General features: G+C 39.9%; 1 protein-coding gene across 2 annotated transcripts; it reads right to left on the bottom strand.

The window, feature by feature from the left end:
* Positions 1-2343: 2343 nt before the first annotated feature.
* Positions 2344-13698, bottom strand: LOC136445935 (SH3 domain-binding protein 5-like). Of its 2 annotated transcripts, XM_066444170.1 has the most exons (8): positions 13566-13698; positions 9677-9739; positions 8794-8922; positions 7333-7494; positions 6588-6718; positions 6085-6150; positions 4573-4615; positions 2344-3679 (listed from the first exon to the last, which is right to left on the bottom strand). In XM_066444170.1, the coding sequence occupies exons 1-8, from the start codon at positions 13608-13610 to the stop codon at positions 2675-2677; spliced, it is 1644 nt and encodes a 547-aa protein (XP_066300267.1). In that variant the 5' UTR covers positions 13611-13698; the 3' UTR covers positions 2344-2674. The 2 variants fall into 2 exon arrangements, with proteins under 2 accessions (XP_066300267.1, XP_066300268.1); XM_066444171.1 differs by lacking the exon at positions 6085-6150.
* Between the last annotated feature and the right edge of the window lie 419 nt (positions 13699-14117).

Genomic DNA, 14117 nt, shown 5'->3' on the forward strand with positions numbered 1-14117 from the left:
TTTGTCGAAACCTCCACAGGAAGGAACAAGTGATGTAAAAACGTCCTAAAACAGATACAAGACTTAACAAAGTAGAAAAACTTTTTAAAAAAATAACATATCCCTTTCCCTTGTATATGGAGGGAATGTAGAAAAACAGCTGCCATAACTAGGCCGACAACCGAGCCCAAAGCCAGAAAGTGGGGCTACCAAAAAATACCATGTTTCATCATGGATCAATGGGGACCCCTAGCGGGGAAAATAGTTATTGTGGGTAGTAATCATGATGACATAATGTTGCAGTACTGATAAGGTATAATAGAGGTCGCTTTTGATCCATCAAAAAATCTGCTGCAGCATCTGCTGCATCATTCATAGAAGGAATCACTACGTCTGTCTTGATTCTATTGGCCATGCTTGCCACGATTGGTTGCAAGTTTTTAAATGCACCAAATAAGGAAGGGCTAACTACAATATAAGAAAGAAGGAAGGGCAAAGTCTAAGGAATAAGGAAGTAGCCTGGTACCTGTAATAGGTTTGGATACCAGTAAAAAGGAAGGGCAAAGTACCATATAAGGAATAAGTTTGTTTCACTAATCAAATTAAATGAAACACACCAACACTGATCTGGGTGTTCTGTATATTTTACTAAGAAGCTGATTCTGTGCGATACTTGTGTCAGTTTACAAGTGCATGTCATGTCATGTGCCATATCAATTAGCTGTACAAAAATGTTCTAAGAACTGAATTTTACAATGTACATTAAGAATCACATGTAGCCAAGTTTGTGTCTGTTAATCATGTAAATTGATGTACTTTCTGAAACAGTAAGGTTTACTGTACAGTAATTTTGAACAATTTAATATAACATTGACGATTGTATGATTACAAGATTAGTAATGCACAATCCATTGTAGTACATCCTAGTCATTCCACAACTGCATAGTACTTTGAAGTTTGAAAAACTTCAGTTTGTTGAAAATGTACATCAGACAAACTGCTGTTTGTTGTTGGGGTAAAGCTTTTGAGTCTACAAGATTGACTGTATACAAGTACTGTTCATACAAGAAATTGACAAGAAAAATATATCTACTAGTGGCATTTTCAAGACAATAATAAATACATGGATTATGATGAATTCGATGGCAATATTGACAAATGCAATGAAACTTGGCACACACCAAGTGTTCTTAGTGTAATTTAGCCAGAACTGCAAGACTGTCCTTGATAAATTTCCTTGACAGTGTTTAAACTTTACCCACTTTTTGACATACTAGTGCCAGAAGTATGCATCACTACAAACCATTAATACCAGTGAGAAGTTGGGCTTAACTATAATCCTATCAACATTACCAATAAATACATTGCACAGTGCCTGTTCCCAGCACTTCAAGATGGTACAAGGGTTTAGCCAAACTGAGTATGTATAGTGTAGTAGGCAGCTTAGCATGTCCAAAATGTAAACAAATAACAGGGAAAACAACATGAACCTAGCTCAGTCTACTGTGATCTACATTTCATGTACATTTTTGTACATACACATTTCGCCAGCATATATACAAAACCAAATTGTAGTTGTAGTGGTATGTTCTATGTAGTTAAAAAAAGTCATTTTATACAATACAAAATGCCTTGTACAGTTGTACCAGTGTGTCTTTGTACTGCAGAGTAAAAACCCCATGTACACTTCAAGAAGACTTAGAGTAACTTAAACTACCAGTGTATCCATACTGCATAAGAACACACTTACACTGACAAAAGTGTACCTTTACACTACTAATAAGCACCGTCACTACTGATGCATCTAGTAAAGATACCTTCACACTATCACTACCAAGTTACACTTGATATGGATGTACACTTTGAAAGTGCACCTTTACACTACCACTACTAACTCACATAGCATACATAGTACACCTCTGAAAGTGTACCTCTATTCTACTGCTATCAACTTTGCACTTGCTTTCGTTTAGGCCTTTACACTACCACTGCCATCTTCACATTGGTTCATGTGCATGCACACATTAACTGAACACTTACATGTACATATTGCTTTTTAACTTACAGAGAATGGGATAAGCCACAATTTACAGCAAAATGCCAACTTCAAAATATTTGTTGCTAAAACAATGTAGACAACACCATATATACATGTAGCTTTGTAGCCTATGAGAAATAGACATCCATACAATGCTGATAAGGCCTGGTATTCTAACTCTAGAAAGCATGGAATGTTCCTTGATTATCAATGCAGATATGTCATGCCACTCCCTTAACAAAACGTGTTCAAGTTGCTCGATTTGCAGTTTTGTAAAAGAAGGGAATGTGATTTTTAATACTTCAGATGTTGAACTCCTCCAGGCTTTATGTACAGTAAGATCTGAAGAGGGATGAGAAAAATATCTACAAATGAAGATTGGCAACAAAATTAACGTACATCTGAATCATTTCACACAGAAAAAAATGTTCTCTAAGAACTGCAACAAATTACAACGTGTACATGATCATGCGCAAACAAACAAACAAGGATTAAATCATATCCTGTAGTCAGTGTCAAAAATTCTCCAGAGAACACATTCTTTACTCATTCTATACTGACGTACAGTACAGATGTACTAACACTTACAGTTAGTCTAAAGGCAACCATACTGTCATTGTTGGAGGGATTATGATTCAAGGACGATAAAGTAGAGGATTAGATACTGTCCGACCTCTCCCTTAGTCTCAAACTCAGCCTGCTCAGGCTCAGACTCATGCCCATCCCCACTCCGTCAGACAGACTAGACACGCTGCCTGTCTCTGTCAGGCTCTCCATCGAGTCCTTCCTCTCCAGGTCGGCTTTGATAGCGAGCAAGTCCGCCGACGTGAAGATGCTTCCGTCGTCGAGAGGACTAGCGTCCGACTCCGTCAAGTCTAACGATTTGGTAGCACTGCGCGGAGGTCTTAGGGGAGACCCGGCCCCTGTTCCTGAGTGAGTGTGAGGGAGAGTTTTGTACTCGCCACCCAGGATTCCGGAGTGAGACCTCGGCGCGTACAAGTACGGACCCGGGTTGGCCGCAGGCCGCTGAAACGATGATGAGATACCAGGGCTAGAGTGAGACTTGGGTGGTGAGATTCCGTACGCATAACCTTCCATGCTCTTGTTGTCGTTAAGCGAGACTGAGTCATCAGCGATCCCAGAGTCTTTAGACACCTTACTAGACGACACAGGAGAGAACTGTAACTTTATCCTGACAGGGTCTACATTCCTGGGAGGGGACAGGACTATTCCTTCACTCAGAGGTGAAGCTACAGGACTAGATGCTGAAGGTGCTGCGGCTTCAGGGCTAGTGACGAGGGATTTTTCCTGAGTTTTAGGAGAAGCAAGATTTTCTTGTGCAATATCGTCCACTTTTCCATCCTCCACACTCTCTTTGCCTGTCATGTCATGTCCATGGATGTCTTTCTGCACTGTAGTCCCAGCATCCTCCTTCCCCTGGAGCGAGGAGGGTCGGGGTAGATGTACCGTCTCCCCCACCCCCTGGGGGTCTTCCCGTGACTCCGGGGACCCCGCTTCAGCCCCGACACCACTCCCCCGCCTCTCCTTCCTCTGCCGATGGATGCCCTCGGAAATTTCCTCCAGGTTTTTCAGGGCGAGCGAGTATTCAGTCTTGGACTTCAGCACTCCCTTCTCTAGCCTCTCAACTCGTAGTTTCCTTTCCTGAAGATCACAGGAGGAACAATAAACAATCCTAATTAGTCTTGAACAAGTGACTACCTCTACATATGGACAACCTGGCCGATGTCATCACTTTTGGTGGTCCCTTAGATAATTAAACCGAAAACGTATGTCACCCCGTAAGGGCCGGTATAACCCCGACGGTGCACGCCGCACGTCAAACGTAAGCACGTCGACTACCTACCTCTCTCTCTCTCTCTATCCAATTTAACGTCTTTTGTTCCCCATCATCTGGGGGTTAGACGTGCATGCACATTGATGGGAAAGCCCCAGAACTCCTCATCAAGTGCAAGTCCTTTTTTGGAGCAAGAGTTTTTACGGCTGGATGCCCTTCCTAACGCCAACCCAAACCCTACTGCTGGGCTTAGGACATGGGAAATTCCCAAGGGCACAACGTCTGGGTGCATGTCTTAGATAATTTTTCCCATCGACACAAGAATCCTGTCTATAGTGACCACCTGTCCACAACCATGAAGGCCAAATCTGTGATCTCCTTGGGCAGTTTTGATGGTACATCTACTATTCAAACTCACACTTAAAACGATGTAAGTTAAAGATACATGTATATGCTATCTTAGAAATTTTTCAAAAATCTAACAGAATACAACTGTCAAGACTAGCAGGACCATTTTGAAGAGGTTTGAAACAACTACAGGTCAAATCTTAAGAATACACCTATCCTACCACAATTACATACATGTACTAAAGATTCGAAAAAGGTTTTCGATGTAGATTCTTGTAGTACAATTTGTGGTCAATCTATATCAATAAACTAGGTGTCTATGTCTTTAGAGTAAAAATTGTGATATGATACACTTAACAGGTAGCTTATACAACACTAGTTATGTAAGTGTAAATATCATTGCACTACTTACATCCAGGTCTTCTTGGATTTTGGCCTTCATCTCAAAGTAGGGTCTGAAATGACATTCAAAAGATATCCTCCAACAAACTTCAAAACTGACATTGACATATTCATAAGCATTACAACACAATTCAACACATGTACATGCACTATGTAGGGGTACAAGCTGGTAAATTTATGGAAATCATAATTCACGATTTTCTTCATAACATATTGAGATTTTCCATGATTTATCATTTTTCCTATCAGGGAAATTACATCTTTATGTTTATGTTGAATGACCTTGTACCTTTGGGCACCATGCCACCAAATTTCCATGTACTTTGGTACTGTACTTATTATACATATTCGATCCTTCTTAGGTCACGCCATGTTGATTTGATTATATGGATGACATCCACGCGCGCATCAATTTTCGTCCGTTTCCAAAAAAAAAGTTTTCTACCATACTGTAAATCATGCAAATCAGCTATAAAATGAGGAAAAACATATGCTGTATATTGCAAAAAGATATTTCGGAAAACGGGTACTAATGTCTAGAATATCAAACTCTGAGAAGAAGATGTGAAAGACCAAAAATGAAGAATCCATTCTTTGGTATACGATTCTCTGTGCGTTAACCTTCCTGACCACGTAAATTTCGTACTGAAGGCAACAACTTTTTTTTTTTGAAAACTTTTTTTTTATTTGCATGCTCACATCGGTTTTGGGGTTCCCAGAGGATGTCATCCATATAAGCAAATCAACATTGCCTTATTATGAATCCTGATTCTGTGCAGTAAATTTTGGGTGATTTTAGCTGTAGATTATTCATGTCAACAGATGTTAGTGCCTGCAAGTTCCCAGAGCATGTAGTACAAAAACAAGGTTGAACTAGAAAAGCTGAGAAAAGTTTCAAAAAGTCTTTTTTTCTGTGGACTTTGAAGTGACTTTTTACTTTGTTCGACCAGAAAAATGTGCGAACATTTGGTTTCCATATGAATACATAGACCTAAGATTAACATGGTTCCAGAAAAAGACTGCTACCGGGTATGACCATGATCAGTATTATCAGCATTTGATACACTTGACTACATCTCTAAGAGGAATGTATTGTCAACTCTGATTGGTCCATTCCAACTAGCCAAGTCTGAATTTCTACTGCACCTCAAATCTGTGTTGGCTATTTTGATTGGTTTGTCAGTCTAAGACCAACTTGCCATAAAACTGTCTTTTTTACTCACAATCAAACACAATAATTATGAATTTTTTATGTCGCCCACAATGCTAAACAATTTGCCCATCTAAATCTATCTAGGACATGTTTAGTGTCCTAGTTAACCTTTGCCTACTAAGGTTGCCATTTGGTACAAAATTGGTTAATGCATCCGCAGCAAATAAACCAACTGCCAATCTTTATATCAAACAAGCGAGCGACCTCCTTCCGAACAATAGATCACGTCAGCTTTTCTGGTTTGAGAAACGTGCTCCCTGACACACTCTGGAAACTTGCGGGCCCAAACACATGTGGAGCGTTACTTACAACAGAGCCAATTGGTGTTGCTGAGTTAGAGCATTGAGTTGAAGCAAACTCCTACGTGTGGCAAGACTGCATGCACAACAACACCCACAGATAAACAAACAAACAAACAAAACATGGTAAGAAACCAGGGGAGTTAGTAGAGTTGTTTTTGAGGGATACTGTATAGCTTAAAGCATAGCTTTAAGTTAGAAACAAAACATCTGGTACAACTGAAACAGAAAGCAAGGAAACTCAAAGTTATATTTTGATTTTAAACCTTAAACACAGTAGACCATACATGCATTAGTTCCCTTATGAGTCACATATACCGTTTCTTTAGAAAAGATGGCTCTGTTAACATCTAAGATGAAAACAGTCTTAGTTTTCAGAATTCCCAGCTTGTGTAAGTACATGGGTGTTAGTGAAGTACAACATAGATTTTAGAGAGTACATCAAAAACACTACAGGAACGTTGTCTTCAGTTGGCAAAAATAATTAGACAAAAGATTTGACACCTCACGTACCTGGACTTGACAATGGCCCGTTTGAGTGCCTTTTGGAGCATCTTGACCCGCTGTTCGCTCTCGTTAAACTTGCGCGCCGTGGCCTGGTGGGCGATCTCGCTAATGAACCGCTCCTTTTCGGCTTCATTCACCTGCAAACATGCAGAAGTACATGTACAGTTAGGTCATTTCAACTGACATCATGTAAAAGCAAAGTCTTCAAACGAAACATTATGAAGCATTATAAGACTTCCCTTCCCCCTTCCCTTACAAACTTGTGGCCACCATTGTCTTTCAATGATATCTCTGTAACTTTTTAAAGGTTAATATGGCACTCAATTCATTACCAACCCTTTTATAAATCACTGAAAAACATAAGAATTTAAGAAAAAAAATTCCCTGATTATAGTCACATTCCAGACCATCAAATACATTTGTACAATAAATTGACACTACATGATATACATGTGTAATGTCACATGGTACCAGCTAATTGTTGTTGATACAATCTATGATATACCGTAAATGCAGAAATGTTTGCGGTGGTTTTATATTCGCGGCGACCATTTCACCGCAAACTTAAAACCACCGCGAACATTTTTGTCCAATACTGTAGCAGTATGTGACTATAGCGCTGCGGCAAACTAAAACCACCAAGAACACTCCATTTTCGCCTTAGCAATAAAAACCATGCAAACTTAAATGCATTTACAGTAAGTTAAAGTAACATAACAACATTCCCAGTTTAAGAACATGGAGTACAGACCTTTGTAGTCGCGTGGTTGAGCATCTCCTGCCAGGTGGTGTCGAAGGTGTGGCCCTCCTTCAGCAGACCGTTCTCGGCCACCGCCACCATCTCCTTCGCCGCGTTGTGCATGCTGGTGGCGCGGTCAAACCGCTGCACGGCCTTCTGGGTCTCAATCTGGGCCTACAGACATAACATGCATTATGATAAATAGGCAGTAGTAGTGGGCAACCTCAAACCAACCGTACACACTCACGCCACATCTTCAGAAAAGACGCTGTAGCCGCGTATAGTTCCCCTTTAGAACTTTATTCGAGCCCACACCGACATATTTCGACATGCATTATGATAAATCTTATCTTTTAACTCAAAACTCGAATTTTCTTAATATGTTGATGAAGGTTAGACATCCAGGTAATAACATATGCCAAAAAGACATCAAAGAACCATCCGAAATTGTCTTCACTCTTCACCTCATTAACATTTCAATCCAGAGTTTTGGTATAACACCGGGTTCTCCAGTTCTTCCTCTTAGTCTAGTCTCTACCAGACTAACTACGCCAGGGTTTCACTTGCACGGGCGAAATGTGATATTCACTGTGAACTGACTCTACTGGCTAATTATTCCTTTTCCTGACGAATTCTACGATTCATACGCCCACAAGAGGGCCTGGTATGTGATCTTCACTGTGCACTGACTCTACTGGCTAATTATTCCTTTTCCTGACGAATTCTACGATTCATACGCCCGCAAGAGGGCCTGGTATGTGATCTTCACTGTGCCCTGACTCTACTGGCTAATCATTCCTTTTCCTGACGAATTCTACGATTCATACGCCCGCAAGAGGGCCTGGTGGAGGCTACTCTTAGTCACTGACGAAAGATAGCGGATACTGTCTAAAACGTTGTTTCTAAATTTTATCCAGTTGCTTGAGTAACTGTCTTTTTGGTAAATTTTTAGTTTTTACCTCTGTGAAAAAAGGTACTTTTTAACTGCATCTTTCTGTGCAGTTGAAGATAACATTTCATCATTATCATTATTACATTACTGCAGATTACATTTTACATGTACCCAAAGAAAACTATAAATCATTGTTCTGATACTGAGTACCATCTGGACTCATGACAATTTAGACAAACTACATTGTATCTCTACGTATAATATCTTAATTCAATCTATACAACTGGATTACGATATGAGAATAACAGACGTTTCGGTCCATCCGATTGGATTGTGCGTTGTTGAAGGAAATACAGTGGTTTATGCAGTTGTTGGAGGAATATGATACGCAATGTTACAGTATACACATACGGTAGCATTGTTGTTGAAGTTCTAGTTCTTGCCTCCCTAGCCTCCCTCCTGGTTTGGTAGTATGGCTGTGCCCTGTTCACACACTGCTGAGTTTTAGTACAACTCCCCTACCCTGCACCCCCCACCCCCCCACACACACATACACCCATCCCCCTCAGCCCCAATTTTACCTCCCTAGCCTCCCTCCTGGCCTGGTAGTACGGCCGTGCCCTGTCCACACAGCTGCCCAGCTTCTTGGCCAGGACATTGAGCCTCTGCGTCGACTCTGTCAGCAACTGGCGGAAGGCAGCTCTCGAGTCCTGCAGAGAAATTTATCATAAACAAATTGAAGAAGTCAAAAACTTAAGCCTGAGTCATGGCTAAGGATGCACACAACTTTGTAAGTATATATAAAAAAGTATCTTGCTGTTAATGTACCATGTATGAAAATGTACATGTGTCTGCAACATACATCAATGTGCATAATATGATTATCACTTTGTCTTTTGCAACAACTGCACATTGCAATCCAGATGTTTCAAATTCATTTCAATATCAAATACATCTTATCCTAGCATCTAGCATGTTTATCTCATAATTAGAGAGGCGGTTGACTCTGGAGGAATCATTGAACATCTGGCACTCTATAGAGCGATTTGGATCCATAACGTAGAGATACAAAATAAAAACATAAAAATGCAACTCTTTGATGAAACTGCAGTCACTTTCTTATTGGTCAAACGGCTAATTGCCAGGCTATTAGTGGTTGAACTGCTAATTGTGATGGACAGTCGGGAAAGCTGGAAAAAGATTGCAGTCTAGCCCCATATGCTACAATGGTTTCTCTGACTCTGATGCAATTCTTCAGCATGTATCATTGTTCATACATTTTTTAATGTACTTGTATGAAAATGAATACTTGGGCTGAACTAATTTTACCACAAGAAAAAAAAATACTGTATATACTTTACATAGCATTCCATATCTAAGTTGTTTCTTGCAAGTCAACATTTCTCTGTTTCTCATGACTAAACAGATGTTACACCCCAGATTACCCTTGCCCCCTGTACTCACATCCAGCTCCAGCTCCAAACTGTTAATCTCATCAGCTGCATGGTTCAGCGTCTCCAGTTCCTCCTGAAACACAAGGGAAATTCATTTTTAAGGTCTCATTCCTGTATTACTCCGAGTGGGTACCCTAAAAGAGTCCGTTGCCCAAAAAATGAACGGCTGCGTGTACGTGTGTCTGTATCGGTGTAAAAATTCTTTTTAGCTAGCCCAGCTGATATCAAGCGTCAAACTGATGAAAGCTTGTTTGTAACAGAAGAAATTAACAGGTAAAGTTTGGCAGCCGCGCGCGAGGTCGGACGTCCACAGCCGGACATTGGCGGTAATTCGGTCGATCACTTTCAGCTGGAAAGTGCTTATTTAGGGGGTCTAGCTAAGTGCCGTTTGTAATTGCCATAAAAAGGTATTGTATGCCAACTGGTAGTTGGCAATTTTTTCAAATGATCTAGGGTAGATGAGTTCAATCGAGACTGAATGACATTGGTGCATTTCCTATAGCTTCATTACGAACGTGCCCATGTAAAACACGTGTTATAACATGTAAGCCTATGGGGCGAAAAAACTCATGAATGAGACCATTCAACCTTCCTTCAGCATGCTATGGTAACCTTTCAGCGCCAGATTTCTATTAGTTACCAGACAAGGAAGCAAGAGCTTGAAGAAGAAGATTAATGTCTGGTATAGAGGTTAGATTTAAACAAATAAAAAGTGTATCTTTAATGGAATATAATATAAAAAGGAAGCAAGAACTTGAAGAAGATTTGCATTTGGTAAAGAGGCTAGATTTAAAGAAATAAAAAAATGTATTCTTTAATAAATTAATGGAATATAATAAAAAAGACTTAATGAAAAATACAAATCAATGTGTATGAAAACAAGCCTGACATGATCGTCATATACTGTATTTACTCTCAATATCTACTCAAGGAGTATATTTAACCTCCTTGATCTACTGTACCTACAATATAAAGTATTTTTATGCTCATTTCTATCTAATGCTCTAATTTAGTCTAACATGGAAAGATATCTTTAAACACTGTCCTTTCTGACCTTCAGCCCAGTCAACTGACTACACAAGGTGTCGATATCACCATCATTCTCATCATTATCATCAGTCCATCATTTTCATGCATGTTTAATCATTCAACATCTAAAGCTTTGAGTTGTTTGGAAACCTCAACTAGATACTAATGTATTTTGTAATTTTGACTGAAGGATGATATAGTGTTTCCAGGTATTTGCATAGTAAATATCTCTTTTTTATTTTTATCTGAAATTTTGCTCAGTGTTTCGTGACAGGGTAAGTGCATGAGTCATCAGCTGCACCACTGAGCCGCGTGTCCCGTGAGAGAACACCTGGGTTACCAGCATCACTGCAATTCTATGCTCGGCTCTGTAACTCACACTATCAAAAGTTACTCAAGCAACTGGATCAGTTTTGGAAACAGTCAGAGTGACGGTGACTGTCAGACCTTTTACTTAGTTAGGTATACGTAGCATCCACTACCTTTTGTCAGTTTAACAAACCTGATCCAGTTGCTTGAGTATCTTTCTACCTGGATGTATAACCTCTATCTACCGTACAATAAATTGTTGTTTTTCACTGTGACTTAATTTTACAACTTAGAATTTACATTGTATATATTGGGAGGGGAAAGTACAATTTTGTAGGCATAATAAACCTACCCCCGATAATGCTTGGCATTAGGTTTATTATGCCTACAAAATTGTACTCAATTCAAACCATCAGTTGCCCATACCTGACATATGCCTTTGCTTTTCAAGTATGTGCTAGGAATAGAGAGTGGACTGTCAGTCAATAGCAGTTCTCTCTAATTTGTCCCAAATAAAGTCATAACACTAGCACCACTATGCTAGAATTTGTCTGAATTGTGACTTATCACACCAAATTACCAAACACTCTCTATTCCTAGTATCCCTATACTTGAAAAGCAAAGGCATATGTCAGGTATGGGCAACTGATGGTTTGAAATGAGTAAAGTTTGAAGATTTGCTTAAGCCAAGGGTCAATATTTGATTCCACAATACTGGCAGGACACTGTGTTATGTGAAAGTACTCCTACGGTGGCATGAGTCATTGCAGACAATTTCTTTCCAACCCATATAATTCCACAGCTAACAAAGACATTTTTCACACCCTGTAAAATTATGTACAGTAGCCTAAGTATGGCCACATGGGCAGTCTTTCTTAGTCGAATGTAAAGTAAAGAGATTGGCCCATGCAGACAATTGTTGGCCAGGTAGACAGCCCAGCCTTTTCCGCAAACCCGGTTGGATATACTATAGACTTTATTATTACTAGTAGTATGATATATCCAAGCCAACAATTGTCTGCATTGGGCCAATCTCTTTACTATAATTTATACATGATCTATTCACCTGGCTGCTTTAACCTCCTAATACACCTTTCTCACGCGGCGGACATGATAGAATGAAGACGAGGCCAATGTGGCAAAGAAGCAAAAATAATGAACAGATTTAGTTTTCCTCCTAAATCACATTAAGTTTTAAAATATAACATCCAAGTATCAATATTATAACTAATGTAATGCACAAAAACAATGCAGAAACTTAGAGCTTCGTTGACCGATCCCATAGTCCCCGCCCTCCTCCGTCAAAACGTAGAAATGCAAAATAAAAACATAGAAATGCAAATATTTGTTGGTCTTGCAGCCACTTCCTCATTGGTCGATTCTCTAATTATCAGGTAATCATTGGCTAAACAGCTAATTGTGATTGACAGTTAGGATCGGTCTAATGTTTGCCACAAGGGCCTCGTTTTCATTCTATCATGTCCGCCGCGTGAGAAAGGTCTATACTGAGGCAGCTTTCCCACACTGTGTATTATTAATGGGGTTAGGCAGCAGGGAGAAGGTTAAGGATCCACTCTTAGTGTTTGAACTGATGAAACACAACCCTGCCTAAATATTTGTTTCAGTTGAAAGGTAAACTAAACTGTTGGCTGTTCCCTTGTACAGAGATCAAGACTATCCGTAATTGTGATAGTTCTTCAAATCAGCAAATCTATCATGATAAAACGGTTTTAATTTAAGAGCCAACGATATTCTTATTAACTGTCTCAACTTAGTAATGGATTATAATTGTTGTTGTGGTAACAGTTGTTGTTGTTTGCAGTGTTGACTCCATACATGTACCAAGTAGTAAGTTGCAAAGAACTGGGTAGTTTTCTTCTTCGTGTGGGTTCATACAGGAAATCCATGACAAGTCCATGAGGTGGGAACATGGTATGATACAGGAAACTACACCCAAACTATACCATATAATTACATTAATGACTTCTTCTTTTTAACACCATTTTGTAGAAAAACTAAGGCCTCCCGCGACTGTGTTTGAAATTTAGGTAGTCCAAAATATCCATGCTGTGCTTTGGTGATCTTGTGTTGTTGTAGTTAGTTGTTGTTATAATTTTAAGTTGTCTTCAAGGGATACGGTCATAACTAAATCTGATGATATAACGTTACCACCCTCCCTAGCCATAAACATAACGGTGGTGCGCACATGCAGTAAACATAGTTTTGCCATACTAGTAGCAGTCTTAGTTATCCTACTATCACATTATGTAGTATCACAGACCGATAACCAGTGGCGTGGAAAATCTGCCATCCGTACGACGAGCCGTAACTAACAAGATTAACGTTGTATAATCACAAATTACTTTCCGCGTCTGTCTGTCATGTCAGCAGTTCCACCATCCTGATCATGTTTTCACTTCAAGCGTGACGCTTTGGTGGCTAAAATACCAGCTTTCTGTACGGTATGGATAGTAACATTCACGGATTAGACGTAGTACATTATACTTGAAAGGAAATACGCAAAACTGCCCCATAGATGTGTAAAAGAAGCGAGAAAGTACCTGGATTCTCGGATCAAGCTCTTCCTCCTGCTGAGGTGACGCCATTTTGGAAAAATTCCTGGAGTCTCGCGAGATTTAAAATCAGACACGACTGTAAGCTGCAGTTTACTTGAGAACCGCTATGTGTCGCCAGACTAGACTCACCAAGTAGAGGTTAGGCTAAGGCTTCGTAGCCTCCTCCCGGCCTTCCTGCGGGGGTATCGTGAAATTCGGGGAAAATGGGAATATTTGTCTGGTAGAATCATTCCACGGTAAGGTTACGCCTCCCCCTGCGCGTCCGGGCAACCCCTTATACGTAGCCAAACTACCCTTGCAAATGATTCTCCCCACTAGTTAGACTAGTTAGCCAGCGTGTACGTGTACTAAGAGACTTCAGGCTTGCCTGTGCCTAACGTAACGTTTTGTGAAAAAAAAACGACATGTACAAAGCATAAGATAAAGACCGACAAAAGGCATTAAAAAACGTCCAAACAAGCCAGAGTCTATCGTCTGCTAAATGGAGTGTAGGACAAAGCTGTTTTTCAATTTTTGTTTGTTTGTTTGTTTGTTTGT

This window comes from Branchiostoma lanceolatum, chromosome 12 (assembly GCF_035083965.1).
Source record: "Branchiostoma lanceolatum isolate klBraLanc5 chromosome 12, klBraLanc5.hap2, whole genome shotgun sequence".
NCBI classification, from domain to species: Eukaryota; Metazoa; Chordata; class Leptocardii; order Amphioxiformes; family Branchiostomatidae; genus Branchiostoma; species Branchiostoma lanceolatum.

Coding starts and splice junctions, on each gene's coding strand:
- LOC136445935 (XM_066444170.1), bottom strand. CDS start 13,610: ATGGCGTCACCTCAGCAGGAGGAAGAGCTTGATCCGAGAATCCAG. Junction 9,740..13,565: donor AGCTTGATCCGAGAATCCAG/GTACTTTCTCGC, acceptor CTTGTGTTTCAG/GAGGAACTGGAGACGCTGAA. Junction 4,616..6,084: donor CAACACCAATTGGCTCTGTT/GTAAGTAACGCT, acceptor ATGTCATTTCAG/ACCCTACTTTGAGATGAAGG.